The 17,360-nt window shown below is 48.9% G+C and overlaps 1 protein-coding gene across 1 annotated transcript in view; it reads right to left on the bottom strand.

Annotated features, from left to right (window-relative positions):
- Positions 1-17,360, bottom strand: part of LOC134358206 (tolloid-like protein 2) — a 126,630-nt gene that overhangs the window by 55,980 nt on the left and 53,290 nt on the right. The window contains exons 3-6 of the mRNA XM_063070204.1: positions 10,619-10,693; positions 3,343-3,486; positions 1,477-1,594; positions 528-706 (exon numbers count right to left, since the gene is read on the bottom strand). Coding sequence (XP_062926274.1) covers positions 528-706; positions 1,477-1,594; positions 3,343-3,486; positions 10,619-10,693 — 516 coding nt within the window. The remainder of the gene's footprint in view (positions 1-527; positions 707-1,476; positions 1,595-3,342; positions 3,487-10,618; positions 10,694-17,360) is intronic.

The raw sequence follows: 17,360 nt of genomic DNA, 5'->3' as shown, positions 1-17,360 counted from the left end.
AGACAGACGTGCAGCACTTGATGATCTCAATGTCCAACAGTGTCTTGTGATCCCCCCCAAAAAAAGATGCAAGTAATGAACATTACACCTTTGTTTGGCCGCTGTACCACCATCTTACTGGAAACAACATTTCAGGCTGAGACCTTCGGATGCTGCCTGACCTACTGAGTTCCTCCAACATTTTCTGTGTGTCAGTGTAGATATATTTCCCAGCTCGCTGATGTGTAGATAGTCCCGCTGTACAGCGGTTCCCCTAGGTCAATGCATCCCACAGGTACACACAGACGTGTTCACTAGATCACAATACAGATGTTTCCCCAGATTCTGAGGGAAGCATACGCCCTGGGTTTTGGTGACGGTGGGTCGGTTCAGATATGTTCCCTGGTTCCAATGCAGATTTTAGCACGGCTGTGTTCTGGTACTTAAAAGTGTGTTCCCTGGGCTGCTGACATGTTCTAGTTACAGATGTGGATTGGACTAGCTCTGTGCAGATGTTGCCCAGGAGCTGGGCAAGGGTGCTGACTTACCTGGCTGGATGTTTTCTCTGATGATGCTGACATGGGCATCTCTGTCGGGCCGGGTGTGCTCGTGCCAGAACCCAATCACATGGCCCAGCTCATGCACCACGATCCCAAACTTGTCACAGTTCTTGCCGATGGAGATGGCCTGGGGTCCACCCCCTCTGCGACCCACGTACGAGCAGCACCTGGGGACCAGTCACACTGGGATGTCAACCAGAGCAAGGTCTGATCCCACACCAAACACCCAGGCCATCAGGTGAAGCAGGCTTTACCCGAGGCAGTGAAGCACCTTCCTGACACTGGGATCCCACACCCCAGCCCTACTGACCATAGATTCCGCACTGTTACCCATCCTCCCAGCCGTCCCCTCCCCGTCCTCCTAAACCAATCTCCCACTCTCCTGGCCCCAGGTCCCCAGCATCTCACACCCTCCGACTGCCCCTTCCCGCCGTCCCAACCCCACCTTTCCCACTCTCCTGACCACGGTTTCCTCCACCATCTTCCACGCTTGGACCATGTCATCGGGTACTTAAAGTGGAGGTTCATAAGTTCTTGATTAATCAGGGCGTCACAGGTTACAGGGAGAAGGCAAGAGAGCGGGGTTGAGAGGGATATTAAAATCAACCATGATGGAATGGCCGAACAGATTTGAAGGGCCGAATGGCCTGTTTCTGCTCCTATATCTTATGGCCTTATTATTTGAGAGGGACACAGTCCAGGTTACGAGTCCCTGCTGTAGAAGATGCTGTGGAACCCTGGGAACCAGCAACAGTACAGTATTCCTCACTACATGGGCTCACATGCTGCAGTACAGCTGGAAGCCCACCCAATGCGGCCCAGAGCTGAGACAATCAAGGGATTCCTACAGTTTGACAGCTCCAGAGCCAAGAAGTCCATGGACTTGAATGTTCACCTGGGTGCGGGGTTTCCTAACCCCTTCACTTGAATGACTTACCCACATGGTCTGTAAGTAAAGACGATGAAGCTGTCCTCAGTCGATCGCTCCACAAACGTGACACACGTGAACTTCTCCCAGTGCCTCATTGCTTGCTTAAATATGGCTCTCTGCATTCCTAAACCATTGCACACAAAAGTGCCAAGTTAGTCTGGTCACCCATGCAACACACAGAAACTCCTCAGTTTTAGTCCTTCACTTGCTCATGAGCCCAGCTGGACAGACAGAAGCCACAGACAAGAAGGCTACGTGCCATTCAGTCCATCTGTCCATGCTGACCTTTCCTGCCTCTCCACACTAATCCAATTTGCCCACATCCAGTCTGTATCCAAGCCTACATCAAGTGTCTGTCCAAATGCCTCTTGAACAGTGACTGTATCTGACTTCACCACCTCCTCTGGCAGCAAGTTCCAGATGACAACTATTCTCTGTGCCAAGTAGACGATAGACAATAGGTGCAGGAGTAGGCCATTCGGCCCTTCGAGCCAGCACCACCATTCACTGTGATCATGGCTGATCATCCACAATCAGTACCCCATTCCTGCCTTCTCCCCATATCCCTTGACTCCGCTATCATTAAGAGCTCTATCTAACTCTTTCTTGAAAGCATCCAGAGAATTGGCCTCCACTGCCTTCTGAGGCAGAGCATTCCACAGACCCACAACTCTCTGGGTGAAGAAGTTTTTCCTCAGGCTGCCAGGGTTATAGCTGATGCTGACACTGAAATGTAAAGTAAAAAAAAATGCTCGCCTTTGCCGCTTCCACATCCAGAAAGAATGCTACAGTAAAAGTTAGACTTTTATCTTTCGGACTCACACTGACCGGTGAAATTGTCCCCCTATAATTGTCCAACCTTTCCACTCAGATGCCCCGTTAAAACTCCCCACCTGTGCCTCTACTTTACCTCAGCTGCTCATGTCTACCTGTTCGGCACAGCTCATCATGTGGCTGGAAAAATCCTCCCAGTTGGAGGATGCTGCAGTGCAGGAACCACGCCCAGATGTGCACCTCTGACCTGCACGCACAAAACTCCTGCACACCCTGTGTCAGTATTGTGATTCGCAAAGTGCCAAGCACACTGCTTCCACGGCAACAGTAATGATAGGAGCCGGTCCTGGTACAGGGGTTGTAAAAACCAGAACAGCTGGGTGGAGGGCTTGCCGCAGAGGCACACAATGGGGAAAGGTTGCCAAAGAGGAAGATCTTGGACATGAGCCTTTGGGATCTTGCCACAGCCCCAGAAGTTGTTTAATGACCTCACCTGTGTAACTAATATCAGGAAAACTCAGCAGTCAATCGCATTTTCCAGATCTCACATTATGAAGCTCAAACAACTCCCTGGAGTGAGCTCCAATCGGTCAAGCCACGACACTCAGAAGGAGTTAGGAACTTACAGCCCAGAGGTGTTACCGCTGGGCACCACCTCAGCCCGGCCTCTGTTCCCTCGAACTGACTGCTGTTACTGATTACAGCATTTTGTAACGATGAATACACAGTTGCTACCAAGATATCAGGTACAGAGTGAAAGGTCTTTCACACTGTCCTTTCAAACATTCGTGGGGTAGCACCGTGGGGTTTGAGACCTCCCTCAGCAAAGCCCCATCGAACACTCTGAGGACAGAGAGGGCACTGAGTTCGCTCACTGCCACACCTCGTCAAACACTGTCAGGGCAGGTGAAGCTTGGATAGGACACAGTCGAGCTATACTGTCCTTTCAACACCAACCCACCCTACAGCTGCCAGGGTTATAGCTGATGCTGACACTGAAATGTAAAGTAAAAAAAAATGCTCGCCTTTGCCGCTACCACATCCAGAAAGAATGTCACAGTAAAAGTTAAGACTTTTATCTTTCAGACTCACACTGACCGGTGAAATTGCCCCCTATAACATAGGGAATGATTCCCCCGGGCCAGATCCGTTCTGGCTTCGACGTCGCAGCTCGGCCAACTCTTCTGTGGGAAGCTCCTGCTTGCCGACGCTGGTTCTTCCGTCTCACTCTGACCCGGTTACCTGTAAGGACAGAAACAGTGGTTTTACTGCAGATACACACTGAGCACTTACTGTATGTAACCGTCCTGTGGTACTTGTAATGAAGCTCCTGTACTGACTTACTGCAGCTTATGTGACATGATGTGAATTTTCCAGCGTCAGAGTGGGTAAGTTACTGTGTATGCCGGAGTGCTCACTCTGTTTAGCCTAGTGTAAGGTGTTGTGAGGTGAGTTGCCAAGAATGCTTCAGGTCTCAGACTGAGAGTCATTGTCCTGCTGGACAATCTGATGGCGCCTCTTTTGTTCTACAACATGAGAAAGGGATTCCACTGCGTCCTGAATGAGCTGCTAGACGAGCATCTCAGGAGGTTATCCGCGAGGTCATCCACCGGGACTTTCCCAGAGCGAGGCCCAAGGTTTGGGTTCCGGAATGGGGAGGAGGTTGCTGGACAACTGAATATCCCATAGCACAGGACAAATCAGAAATGTGATGGAAGATTCTCCACTTGCCTAGACAAGAGCAAATCCAACTCTAAACAGCTCCACACCATTGACAGGCATCCCTCAGCTGCTGGCTGCAGTGTGCGTCATCTACAGATATTCACCCAGGCTCTACCAAACCAGAGGCTCTCCCACTGAGGACAAGGTTGGCAGGCCACAACTTGCAGGTTCCTCTCTGTATCACACACAGTTCTGACTTGAAAATAAATCACTGCCACACGGAACTCCCTGGGAGCACAGTCACCACACCGGCTGCAGCCAATCAAGATGGCTGCTCCCTTCCTCCTTTTGGAGGGCAACACAATGCCAGTAATAGAATTTTAAGTACAAGGGTTTGAGTTCATTAAGCAGAATCATAGAGCCTTTATTTGTTTAATTGCAACTTTAATTATTTGGGTTGAACTTCTTCAATAAAATAGTGTTGTGGCGACCCACTTTCTGGCACCCACGAACCGGCTCACAACAGCGCGCGCAGGCAGAGGGCCGGCAGCAAAAAGGGCGCCAGGCCATCTTCACCAGCAGGGGGAAAATCCCGCGCGCAGAAAGGGTCTGGGAATATGCATTCCCCACAGTAGTCCCGCCCAGGGAGGGCAGGAACGGGAAGGCTTTAAAGCGGGCCGCGAAGTTTGAATAAATCTCTTTCATCGCAACTCTAGCTCACCGACTCCGTGTGGTTATTCTAGCGCTGTGTGTAGCACATCGCTACAATTGGTGACCCCGACGGCCCAAACGATATTTGGACCAGAGATGACCGACGCTGCATCTGTTCACGCAGTTTCGTTAAAACTACTACTACGTGCTGAGCTCCCTCGACCAGGAGACTGCTGCACAAGTTGAAGAGTTTATACAGTCGCCCCCGGAGGACGGCAAATACACAGCATTCAAAGCCCTGCTCATAAGGACTTTCGGACTCTCACAGCGCGAACGAGCACGCCGCTTAATGCACCTGGATGGTTTGGGAAACAGGCCACCGTCAGCATTAATGAACGAGATGCTGGCCCTGGCTGAAGGACACAAACCCTGCCTCATGTTTGAGCAGGCGTTCCTAGAGCAACTGCCCGAGGACATATGCCTGCTGCTGTCCGACGCAGATTTCAGCAACCCCCGGGAGGTGGCGGCCCGAGCAGATGTGCTGTGGAATGCCAGGAAAGAGAGATGGGCATCCGTCGCACAGATCACCAAGCCGCGAGCCCAACGAACAATGGTGTTTCTACCACCAGCGGTGGGGCACGGAGGCCCGCCGCTGCAGACCGCCCTGCAAATTCCCGGGAAACGCCAGGGCCAGCCGCCACTGATGGCTACGGCGGCTGGCCATCAGGACAGCCTCCTGTACGTCTGGGACAAGCAGTCGGGACGCCGCTTTTTGGTCGACACCGGAGCGGAGATCAGCGTCTTACCTCCAACGAGTTACGACACCCGCAACAGAGAACCGGGACCCACCCTGAGGGCCGCTAATGGCAGCACAATACGAACCTATGGCACCCGCACGGTGCGGCTACAGTTCAGCTCCAGCCGGTTCACGTGGGACTTCATACTGGCCGCCGTGGCCCAACCACTGCTGGGGGCAGATTTTCTACGAGCCCACAGCCTGCTAGTCGACCTGCAAGGGAAGCGATTAGTCCACGCCAAGACTTTTCAAACGTTCTCCCTGGGTGAAGCACAGTTGCCAGCCCCACACCTGGACTCCATCACGCTGTCCGACGATGAATTCACCAGGGTCCTGGCGGATTTCCCATCAGTACTGACACTGCAGTTCACGGCAGCCATGCCCAGACACAGAGTACAGCACCACATCCCGACCCAGGGACCACCCCTCCACACCCGTGCTCGAAGGCTTCCCCCGGACAAGCTCCGACTGGCGAAGGAGGAGTTCAAGAAGATGGAGGAATTAGGGATCATACGACGGTCCGACAGCCCATGGGCCTTCCCCCTTCACATGGTGCCCAAGGCAACGGGGGGCTGGAGACCATGCGGTGATTACCGCAGACTGGACGAGGCTACAACGCCAGACCGCTACCCTGTGCCGCACATTCAAGACTTCGCAGCAAACCTACACGGCGCAAGGATCTTTTCCAAGGTAGATCTCGTCCGGGGATACCATCAAATCCCTGTACATCCGGACGACATCCCCAAAACAGCACTTATCACCCCGTTCGGACTTTTCAAATTCCTCCAAATGCCGTTTGGTCTAAAGAATGCCGCACAGACTTTCCAGCGGCTAATGGACGCGGTGGGACGCGACCTGGACTTTGCATTCATCTATTTGGACAATATCCTCATAGCCAGCAGTAGTCGGCAGGAGCATCTGTCCCACCTCTGCCAGCTCTACTCCCGCCTGAGTGAATTCGGCCTTACAATCAATCCAGCCAAATGCCAGTTCGGACTCGACACCATCGACTTCCTGGGCCACAGGATTACTAAAGACGGGGCAACCCCTCTGCCCACCAAGGTAGACGCGGTCCGCCACTTCCCCCGACCCAACACAACCAAAGGCTTGCAGGAATTCGAGGGTATGGTGAATTTCTACCACCGTTTCCTCCCCTCAGCAGCCCGAACCATGCGCCCCTTGTTCACTCTAATGTCGGGTAAGGGCAAGGACATTACCTGGAACGAAGAGGCCGCAACCGCTTTCGTTAAAACCAAATAAGCCTTGGCAAACGCCGCGATGCTAGTGCACCCCAGAACGGACGTTCCTACTGCCCTCACGGTGGACGCATCCAACACAGCAGTCGGTGGAGTGCTGGAACAACTCATCGAGGGTCGCTGGCAACCCCTGGCGTTCTTCAGCAAACACCTACGACCACCCGAACTCAAATACAGTGCTTTCGACTGGGAGCTATTGGCACTATACCTGGCAATCCGGCATTTCAGGTACTTCTTAGAAGGTAGGCCCTTCACCGCGTTCACAGACCACAAACCGCTTACCTTTGCGTTCACTAAGGTGTCCGACCCCTGGTCGTCCCGCCAGCAGCGACATCTGTCCTACATCTCCGAGTACACGACGGACATCCGGCATGTCTCTGGAAAGAACAATGTCGTGGCGGACGCACTTTCCAGACCTACCATACAGGCCCTGTCCCAGGGGGTGGACTATGCAGCGCTGGCAGAGGCACAGCAGGCAGACGCTGAGATCCCCAGTTACAGAACTGCAGTCTCCGGTTTGCAGCTCCAAGACCTCCCCGTAGGCCCAGGTGAGAGGATCCTACTATGTGACGTAGCTACTGGCCAACCCCGCCCCGTTGTCCCAGCAGCCTGGCGCCGGCGGGTGTTCGAATCCTTTCACAACTTAGCGCACCCCTCCATCAGGACAACTGTCCGGCTGGTCTCCAACAGGTTCGTGTGGCATGGACCTCGTAAACAGGTCAGTGAATGGGCCAAAACGTGTATGCAGTGCCAAACGGCCAAGGTGCAGCAGCACACCAAGGCTCCACCGCAGCGGTTCGAACCCACCCGCCAGAGGTTCGACCACATCCATGTGGATATCGTGGGGCCCCTGCCAGTGTCACGAGGAGCGCGGTACCTCCTAACTATCGTAGACCGGTTCACCAGATGGCCAGAGGCAGTCCCGCTCAGCGACACCACCTCCGAATCCTGCGCCCGAGCACTGATCGCAATCTGGGTAGCACGCTTTGGGGTACCGGCCCACATTACCTCCGACAGGGGCGCCCAGTTCACCTCCAGCCTGTGGTCGGCTATGGCCAGACTTTTAGGAACACAGCTACACCACACAACTGCCGACCACCCACAGTCGAACGGACTAGTGGAGCGCTTCCACCGTCACCTGAAATCGGCTCTCATGGCCCGCCTGGAGGGGCCTAACTGGGTGGACGAACTTCCCTGGGTCCTGCTCGGAATCCGCACGGCGCCCAAAGAGGATCTACACACCTCGTCGGCCGAGTTGGTGTACGGCGCGCCCCTGGTCGTCCCAGGAGAGTTCATACCAGCCCCAAGGGGGCAAGAGGAAGAACCCACAGCAGTCCTGGACAGACTACGGGAGAAGCTCGGTAACCTGGCCCCCATACCCACTTCACAGCACGGACAGAACCCGACCTGCGTACCCAAAGACCTGCAGAACTGTAAGTTTCTTTTTGTACGACGGGGCGGACACCGGGCACCGCTACAGCGGCCCTACAAGGGGCCGTTTAAGGTGATCAGGAACAACGGGTCCACGTTCGTGCTGGACATTGGGGGAAGAGAGGAGGTTTTCACGGTGGACCGACTCAAACTGGCCCATGTGGACTTGGCGCAACCGGTCCAGGCTCAGGCACCGCGGCGCAGGGGCAGACCTCCCAAACAGAGGCCGATCCAGACTGTGGACATTGGGGGAGGTATCGCCGGTTCTGGGGGGGGGGGGGGTTATGTGGCAACCCACTTTCTGGCACCCACGAACCGGCTCACGAAACAGCGCGCGCAGGCAGAGGGCCAGCAGCAAAAAGGGCGCCAGGCCATCTTCACCAGCAGGGGGAAAATCCCGCGCGCAGAAAGGGTCTGGGAATATGCATTCCCCACAGTAGTCCCGCCCAGGGAGGGCGGGAACGGGTAGGCTTTAAAGCGGGCCGCGAAGTTTGAATAAATCTCTTTCATTGCAACTCTAGCTCACTGACTCCGTGTGGTTATTCTAGCGCTGTGTGTAGCACATCGCTACAGTATGATTAATTCCTCTTTGAATTAATGCTCCTTAGTTTAGTTACAGGCTGGTAACTTTACCATTAGACTCCTGCTAAACCTCAGGACTTCTGCTTAATGAACAGATTAAATGTTAACAATTCGTCAGCTTTCTTTAAGCAATTATTGGACAAAGGAAACACAGACTCAAAGATGTCCTCAGTGAGATTCTCAAATCTTTGGTCCTTCCCTTCTTGACTATGGCTGGCCAGGGTAAGGGAGGTAGGCTCACACCACTCTCTCCAAATGCTTTGAGAGAACTAGATCCATGTGTTCAGGACTGAGTGCACTCTATTGGGCTCAGGGACAAGGGAAGCCTGCGAAGGGTGAAGCTCTCTGCCCTGGTCTACATCTGTGGTGTTGCTGTCTGATGCTCAGTGACCACACTGGCGTTCAGGGAGGGAGAGTTGTGCCTCGGCTTTTTGCCATTCAGACATCTCAGATGTCAGTGGCAGCACTCTGATCTCTCAGGCAGAGACCCCCCTCCCCCAGCATCATCCTTTGACCACCTGAAGCTACATCAGGCTTTTTTTGGAGGTTTCCCCTTCTTTATTAGGTGGATACATAAGACTCATTATAAATTGGATGTCATTTGATTTTAAATTCCTTAGCTAACGCAGCGGGGTTAATGAGCATCTCTGAAACAAAGCTCCTGAACCCTGCTGCCGGTTCAGTAACATAACCATTATGTTGAAGACCTGCGGTACCTTTACAGCCTGACTAATGTTTATCCTCAACCAACATATCACTGTGTATAAATATTAAAGCAGCAAATCCATTTTAATAACTCTGTTGGCTGCAATGCAATTTGAGGATTTCAAGGATGGAACAGTTGCCACAACAATGCAGCAACTGTTCTCTAATCATCCAATCGAGTGAAGGAAGGTTTAGAAATTCAAGGGAAATTGGTGGATTGTTGATCAGGTCATATCGATATGCTTGAACATCTGTAAGACTAAATTCCTGTATCACCTGTATTGACCACACCACTCTGCCCTCTAACATTAAAATTCAAGGCCACATACAGCCAAAATTGGACGACTTCCTATAGGGATTGAAGTGTATATGGAGAAACCTTTTGGGAACAGTCATCTTAGATCAGTAAGCTCCAAGCATGTACAGGTGGATGAAGTCACAGTTTGGACTGGGCATCATGGTCAGCACAGACACGATGGGCTGAAGGGCCTGTTCCATGTTTTGTGTGCAGTCAGTGGAGAGCCTTTGACTACATAACGGCCCTACCTGATGCATGTACTTGCCGCATTGGTCCTTGCCTGAGGTCAAAACGCTACTGGCTGCACACTTTCCAGCCACTTTCTCTCAGATCCTGGGGCTTTTCACTACACTGTTCAATCTGCCACCTTCAACTTTGTCAGACGCCCTCTCCTTCAACCTTGTGTTTGAGAAGGATCAGGCAAAACAGGCTGATGACTGTACACACAACCAAGAAGAGGTGAACAAGATGCATATGTTTTCCTCCGCATAGAACAATCTCCAGACAGAACACATTTAAGTCAACAACAGAAAGATTAGGGAGGAGCTAAGTAAATCATCTTCCACCCAAGGGACAGTGGGTTTTGAGACTCACTTCCAGAGAAGGTGGTGGAGACAGAAATTCTCCCTACATTTAAGAATACCTGGATAAGGGGAAGAGCTGTAAGCTACAAGACTACGGACTGAGAACTGGGATTGGTTTGCCTGTCTGGCTCCTTTTTGATTGGCATGGATATGATGTACTTAAAGAACTCCTGTCTGTGCTGCCAGTTTCATGAGTCTACCATATCCAACAAACTTGTTTACTTTTAAAACTGGTTCAAACTTCATAAAATCATCACACCTCCTTCTAACAGCAGTTACTGAGGAATCCAATGCAAGGATCAATTGGATGCTTAGTGAATTCACCAAGGTTAATTGTATTGGGTCCTTACTGAAGAGATGGAGGTACAACTGGAAACAAAAACTACCCACACGTCTGGGAACACATTACCCCCTCTCAGTGCCCTGCTGCCTCCAGTTGCCATGGCGTTGGTATGAGGCCTTCGTAGCAGTTCAGTCGTCCCACCTGAAAGACAAAGACCAAATGGCAAAGGTTAGACACACAGGGCCTAGGGTCAGAGGGGAAAAGTAAGCCATCACCTACATCCAGGAATGGCAACACATCTTCAGTGCCTCTGGAGAAAGATGGATACTACCTTTCTGAGGGATCACCTTTGAAGCTCTCCTTGATGCTGAGAAGGCTAGTGATGGAGCTGGGAGAATTTACAATTTACAATGGCCCCTCCATATCAGACGGTGATGCAACCAGTCAGAATGCTCTCCATAGTAATCTGTAGAAATGTGCTGCAACACACATAAAAGTTGCTGGTGGATGCAGCAGGCCAAGCAGCATCTCTAGGAAGAGGTACAGTAGACATTTCGGGCCGAGACCCTTCGTCAAGACTAACTGAAAGAAGAGCTAGTAAGAGATTTGAAAGTGGAAACAGAAATTCGCTAGAGTCTTTGGTGACATAACAAATCTCCTCAAACTCCTAAAGAAATATAGCCCCTGCCGTGCTTTCTTTGTAATTGCATCAATATATTGGGTCCAGGATAGATGTTCAGAAATGTTGACTTACAGGAACTTGAAACTTTCCACTGGTGATCCATTGACGAGGACTGGTGAGGGTTTCCTCGACTTCCTCTTCCTGAAGTCCACAATCAATTCCTTGGTCTTACTGATGTTGAGTGCAAGTTTGCTGTTGCAACAGCACTCAACCAGCTGATCTATCTCACTCCTGTACGCCTCCTCGCCACCATCTGAAATTCTGCCAACAATAGTTTCGTCATCGGCAAATTTACAGATCGTGTTTGTACCGCCACGCCATCGTGATGGCAGAGAAAGTAGAGCTTGGGCTAAGCACATATCCTTGAACTGCACCAGTGAGATGTAATTCCCAATCTGCACTGACTGTTGTCTCCTAAAGAGGAAGTCAAAGATACAGTTCAGAGGCCCAGGTTTACAGGTTGTTGATTAGAACCTAGGGTATGATTGTGCTGAATGCTGAGCTGTAATCAATAAATAGTAGCCTTAAATATGTATTGCTATTGTCCGGGTGATTCAAGGCCGAACGGAGAGCCAGTGAGATTGGAGCCACTGGAGACACATTGTGGTGATAGGCAAATTGTAGAGGGTCCAGGTCCTTGCTTAGGCAGGAGTGATTCTAGCCATGATCAATATCTCAAAGCGCTTCGTCACAGCAGATCTGAGTGCCACTGGACCATTGTCCTTCAGGCAGCTCACCCTGATCTTCTTGGGCACTGGTATGATTGTCACTCTTTTGAAGCAGGTGCTAACCTGCAAATGCAGCAGTGAGATATTGAATATGCTCTTTGACACTCCAAGAAGTTGGTTGGTACAGGTAGACCATCAGATGCCACCCCATCGGAGCCTAATGCTTTTCAAGTGTTCAACCTCTTGAAAGATTTTCTGACGTCGGCCTCCGAGACAGAGATCACAAAGTCACCGGATGCTGCAGGGATTCATCACCACCTTTGATTGAGCAAACAGTGCCGTTGTCAGCAAACTTAAATATGGCATTGGAGCTGTACTTAGCCTCACAGTTAAAAGTACATTGGTCATAGTCATAAGTGGTTGCAGCAAGTGGGTCACCCAGCAAACAGGACTGCTCTCAGCTCCGATAGTATCATCGATCTATTCATTGTCAGAGCAAAGTAAAGAGATGAAAAAAATTACTGCTGACTCCATCCGCCCTAGCAGTCACCTATTCACCAAATTGCCATCAGGGAGACGCTACATCCATCACCACCAGGACTATGTGTCACCTCCGAAGCTTCTTTCCCGTAGCTATCCAGATTCTCAACAAAAATCCCTCAGGTGTACTATCCTAACTGTCCCTACACAAAATCCCTTAAATGGTCTTTCTTGTTATTTTTATTCTGCTGATAATTGTAGAATCTGCTCACATGTTTGCATTTACAGTGCCTATAAAAAGTATTCACCCGTCTTGGAAGCTTTCAAGTTTTTTGTTTTACAACATTGAATCCCAGTGCATTTAATTAGACTTTTTTGACACTGATCAACAGAAAAGACCCTTTCGTGTCAAAGTGAAAACAAATTTCTACAAATTGGTCTAAATTTATAACAATTATTAAACACAAAATAATTGATTGCACATTTACTCACCCCCTTCAAGTCAGTATTTAGTAGATGCACCTTTGATGGCAATTACAGCCTTGAGTCTGTGTGGATAGGTCTCTATAAGCTTGGCACATCTGGACACTGCAATTTTTCCCCTTCCTTCTTTACAAAACTGCTCGAGCTCTGTCAGATTGCATGGGGAACATGAGTGAACAGCCCTTTTCAAGTCCAGCCACGAATTCTCAATTGGATTGAGGTCTGGACTCTGACTTGGCCACTCCAGAACATTAACTTTGTTGTTTTTAAGCCATTCTTGTGTATCTTTGGCTTTATGCTTGAGGTCATTGTCTTGCTGGAAAACAAATCTTCTCTCAAGTCGCAGTTCTTTTGCAGACTACATCGGGTTTTCCTCCAAGATTTCCCCGTATTTTGCTGCATTCATTTTACCCTCCACCTTCACAAGCCTTCCAGGGCCTGCCGCAGTGAAGCATCCCCACAGCACGATGCAGCCACCACCATGCTTCACGGTAGGGGTGGTGTGTTTTTGATGATGTGCGGTGTTTGGCTTACGACAAACATAGCGTTTAGTGTGATGGTCCAAAATCTCAATTTTGGTTTCATCAGACCATAGAACCTTCGTCCAACTGACATCAGAGTCTCCCACATGTCTCTGGCAAACTCTAGCTGAGATTTCATGAGAATTTTTTTTGACAGTGGCTTTCTCTTTGCCACCCTCCCATAAAGCTATGACTGGTGAAGCACCCGGGCAACAGTTGTATGTGCAGTCTCTCCCATCTCAGCCACAGAAGCTTGCAACTCCTCCAGAGCTGTCACAGGTCTCTTGGTGGCCTTCCTCACTAGTCCCCTTCTTGCACGGTCACTCAGTTTTTGAGGACAGCCTGCTCTCAGCAAATTTACAGCTGTGCCATATTCTTTCCATTTCTTGATGATTGACTTAATTGTACTTTCAGTGCCTTGTAAATTTTCTTGTATCCATCTCCTGACGTGCTTTCCAATAACCTTTTCTCGGAGTTGCTTGAATTGTTCTTTTTTTCTTCATGGTGTAGTTTTTGCCAGGATACTGGCTCACCAATAGTTGGACCGTCCAGATACGGGTGTATTTTTACTATAATCACTTGAAACATCTTGACTGCACAGAGGTGATCTCCATTTAACTAATTATGTGACTTCTAAAACCAACTGGCGACACTAGTGATGATTTGGTGTGTCATATTAAAGGGGGTGAATACTTATGCAATCAATTATTTTGTGCTTTATGTTTGAATTAATTTACATCACTTTGTAGAGATGTGTTTTCACTTTGACACAAAAGCCTTTTTCTGTTGATCAGTGTCAAAAAAAGGCAAATAAAGTCCACTGTGATTCAATGTTGTAAAACAATAAAACACGAAAACTTCCAAGGGGATGAATACTTTTTATATGCAGTGTATTTAAGTTTGCACATGGGACTGTTAACTGGTAATTGCTCATGGCTAAGCACAGGGATGTGTGCTCAGCCCACTGCTCTACTCCCTCGACTCTATGGCTAGGCACAGCTCAAACAGCATCCATAAATTTGCTGACGATACAATCATTGTTGGCAGAATTTCGGATGGTGACGAAATGGCATACAGGAGTGAGATATACCGGTTATTTGAGTGGTGTCGCAGAACAACCTTGCACTCAACGTCAACAAGACCAAAGAGCTGATTGTGGACTTCAGGAAGGGTAAGATGAGGAAACACAAACCAATCCTGATAAAGGGATCAGAAGTGGAGAGAGTGAGCAATTTCATGTTCCTGGGTGTCAGTATCTCTAGAGACCTAACACAACATACTGTTGCAGCTATAAAGAAGACAAGACAGCTGCTATATTTTTTTTAGGAGTTTGAAGGGATTTAGTTTGTCAAATAAAACACTCAAAAACTTGTACAAATGCACCATGGAGAGCATTCCGACAGGCTGCATCACCATCTAGTATGGGGTGGGGGGTGGGGCTACTGCACAGGATCAAAATAAATTGCAGAAGCTTGTAAAACTAGTCAGCTCCATCATGGGTCCCAGCCTCCAAGGCAACTTCAAGGAGTGGGGCAGCATCCATCACTGAGGACCCTCCCCTCTGTCATCCGATTTCCAAATGGACATTGAAACCATGAACACTACCTCACTGCTTTTTTCAAATCTCTGTTACTTTGCATTAAACTTAACTATTTAATAGACATATATATACTTAATGTAATTCAGTTTTCTTCTCTATATTTATCATGTATTCCCCAGTACTGCTGCCATAAAGTTAACAAATTTCACAACATATGCCAGTGATATTAAATCTGATTCTGTTTGTATTATTGTCTTGTAAATTGTTGGTTGCTATTATGTTGTCTGTTGTGGTATTGTCCTGTGTTTTATGCTTGGCACTGAACCACAATGTTTCAGATACTGGCAATTAAATTTCACAAACTGATTACACAGTGAGTAGAGCAGGAGCAGGAGGCTAAGCACACAGCCTTGTGGTGCAGCAGTGCTGATGGTGATCGTGTACTCTTTTTTAGCGTGTCGCATCAGATGGTCAGCCATTCTTGTCTGGTGTGCGGTGTCAGGATTGGTCTCCTTTCGGATTAACCAGGTCACAATATGAACATTCCTGACTAGACCCTTTTTTTAAATGGGGCCGAGTGGCTAGTTCGACGCTCAACCCTGCACAGATGGAAAGCATGCTCGTGGAGGGGTGGCCCGACTTGGATTCGAACTCGGGAGCCTTCGCTCTGGAGTCTGGCGCTGATGCCATTGCACTGAACTATACTGACGGGGTCTGCAAGTGAGGAAATCGAGGATCCAATTGCATAAGGCGGTATGGAGGCCTAGGTCTTGCAGCTTAAAAAATCTCTTCTAGTCTGTTGAAGGGTGTCAGCCCTTTTCCAGAGATGCTGCCTGACCTGCTGATTTCCTCCAGCATTTTGTGTGTGTTGCTTTGGACTCCCAGCATCTGCAGATTTTCTCCTGGTTGTGGATCTCTTGTAATCTATCGTGTTTCTGATTTAAAACCTCATTAATATTTTTTGCACTATTTATTCTGTAGTTTATAGTAATTTCTGTCTTTGCCGTGATAAGAAACTCGATTCTCATTCCCCTGCTGTTTCAAAGGACTGCAACTGGAATGTTCAGGTGGTTGAGGTGCCCTCTGGCCAAGACTGGAAACAGCAACCCAACAAAAGCTGGAAGATGTGTGAGAGACGTGCAGTAAAGCTCGTCAATGGTAGCAGCACTAAGACATAGGGCACAGAACAGACTGTTAACCAGCCCCAGCCCTTTCAATCAGGGCAACAAAGGATCCAGCAATAGCCTTTGTCTGTTCGTTGTTTACACCATTAGTGTTTAATAGTCCTAGCAGTCTGAAGTGAATAAGCTTCCAACACAAGAACTGCATCTACTGAATGGGAGGACACTGACACCCAGCTCAGCTGATGGGATCAGGATTGCCACAAACAAAAAGCCACTCCTGTAAACAGGCTCAACTCTGCAGAGGGCAGTGGGAGACATTTATAGAGTTGTTTTGTTCAAGGAGTCTTTCACATCTTTTGAGAAATCGGTGGCACAGCTAGTATAACAACAACCTCTTGAATTACAGAGCACACCCTTCCTTAAGGGAAAAAAACAGCCCCAGGTTCTGCAGAGACAGAAAATGATATCTCAGTGAAAGAAGAGATAACCAAAAATGTGGGACCTAAGTTACTAACGAACCAGACAGATTAATAATTAGTCACTGAATTACTGTGATATTGGCTGAGGAAGGAACAGGATAAGCAGAATTAATCACCCTGCTCTCCAATAGTCACACAGGAACATCAAATCAGAAGCATGAGAAGGTTAGTGAATTTTTGACTGAATACTTGTTGGGATTACAGGAAGGAGACTGAGAACTCAGTGACATATTTATTTTTATTGATTGATTGATTGATTTACTTAAAGATACAGCTCTGAACAGGGCCACAGGGCTGCAAGGCCCAGCAACTCATCTATTTAACACTAGCCTATCACAGGACAATTTACAATGACCAATTAACCTACTAACTTGGGAGGAAACCAGAGCACCCAGTGGACACCCATGTGGTCATGGGAGAGAATGTACAAACTCCTTACAGACGATGCCAGGATTGAACTCTGAACTCTGGAACGCCCCAAACTGTAACAGCACCGAGCTAACTGCTTTGCTACTGTGGCACCCCATAGTGTCATGACAACAACCTTTCTCTCAGCGTCATCAAGACAAAGTCAATATCAATGTCAAAAACGCAAACACCAGGAAATCTGCAGCTGCTGGAAATTCAAGCAACACACACAAAATTAGACTAGGTTAGATTAGATTCAACTTTATTGTCATTGTGCCGAGCACAGATTCAAAGTCAATGAAATGCAGTAAGCATCTGACCAGAAATGCAAAGAATAGTGCTATTTACATAATAACTACGAATAAAAAGTAAGTGCTACAGCACACAAATATAAAAGTACTGAGACAGTACAATATGGGTGTAATACTGCTTAGTGCTGTGATGTGAGGTTCAGCAGTGTCACAGCCTCAGGGAGGAAGCTCT

Source organism: Mobula hypostoma, chromosome 18 (assembly GCF_963921235.1).
Source record: "Mobula hypostoma chromosome 18, sMobHyp1.1, whole genome shotgun sequence".
Lineage (NCBI taxonomy): Eukaryota > Metazoa > Chordata > Chondrichthyes > Myliobatiformes > Myliobatidae > Mobula > Mobula hypostoma.
This window is presented reverse-complemented; position numbering and strand designations above follow the sequence as displayed.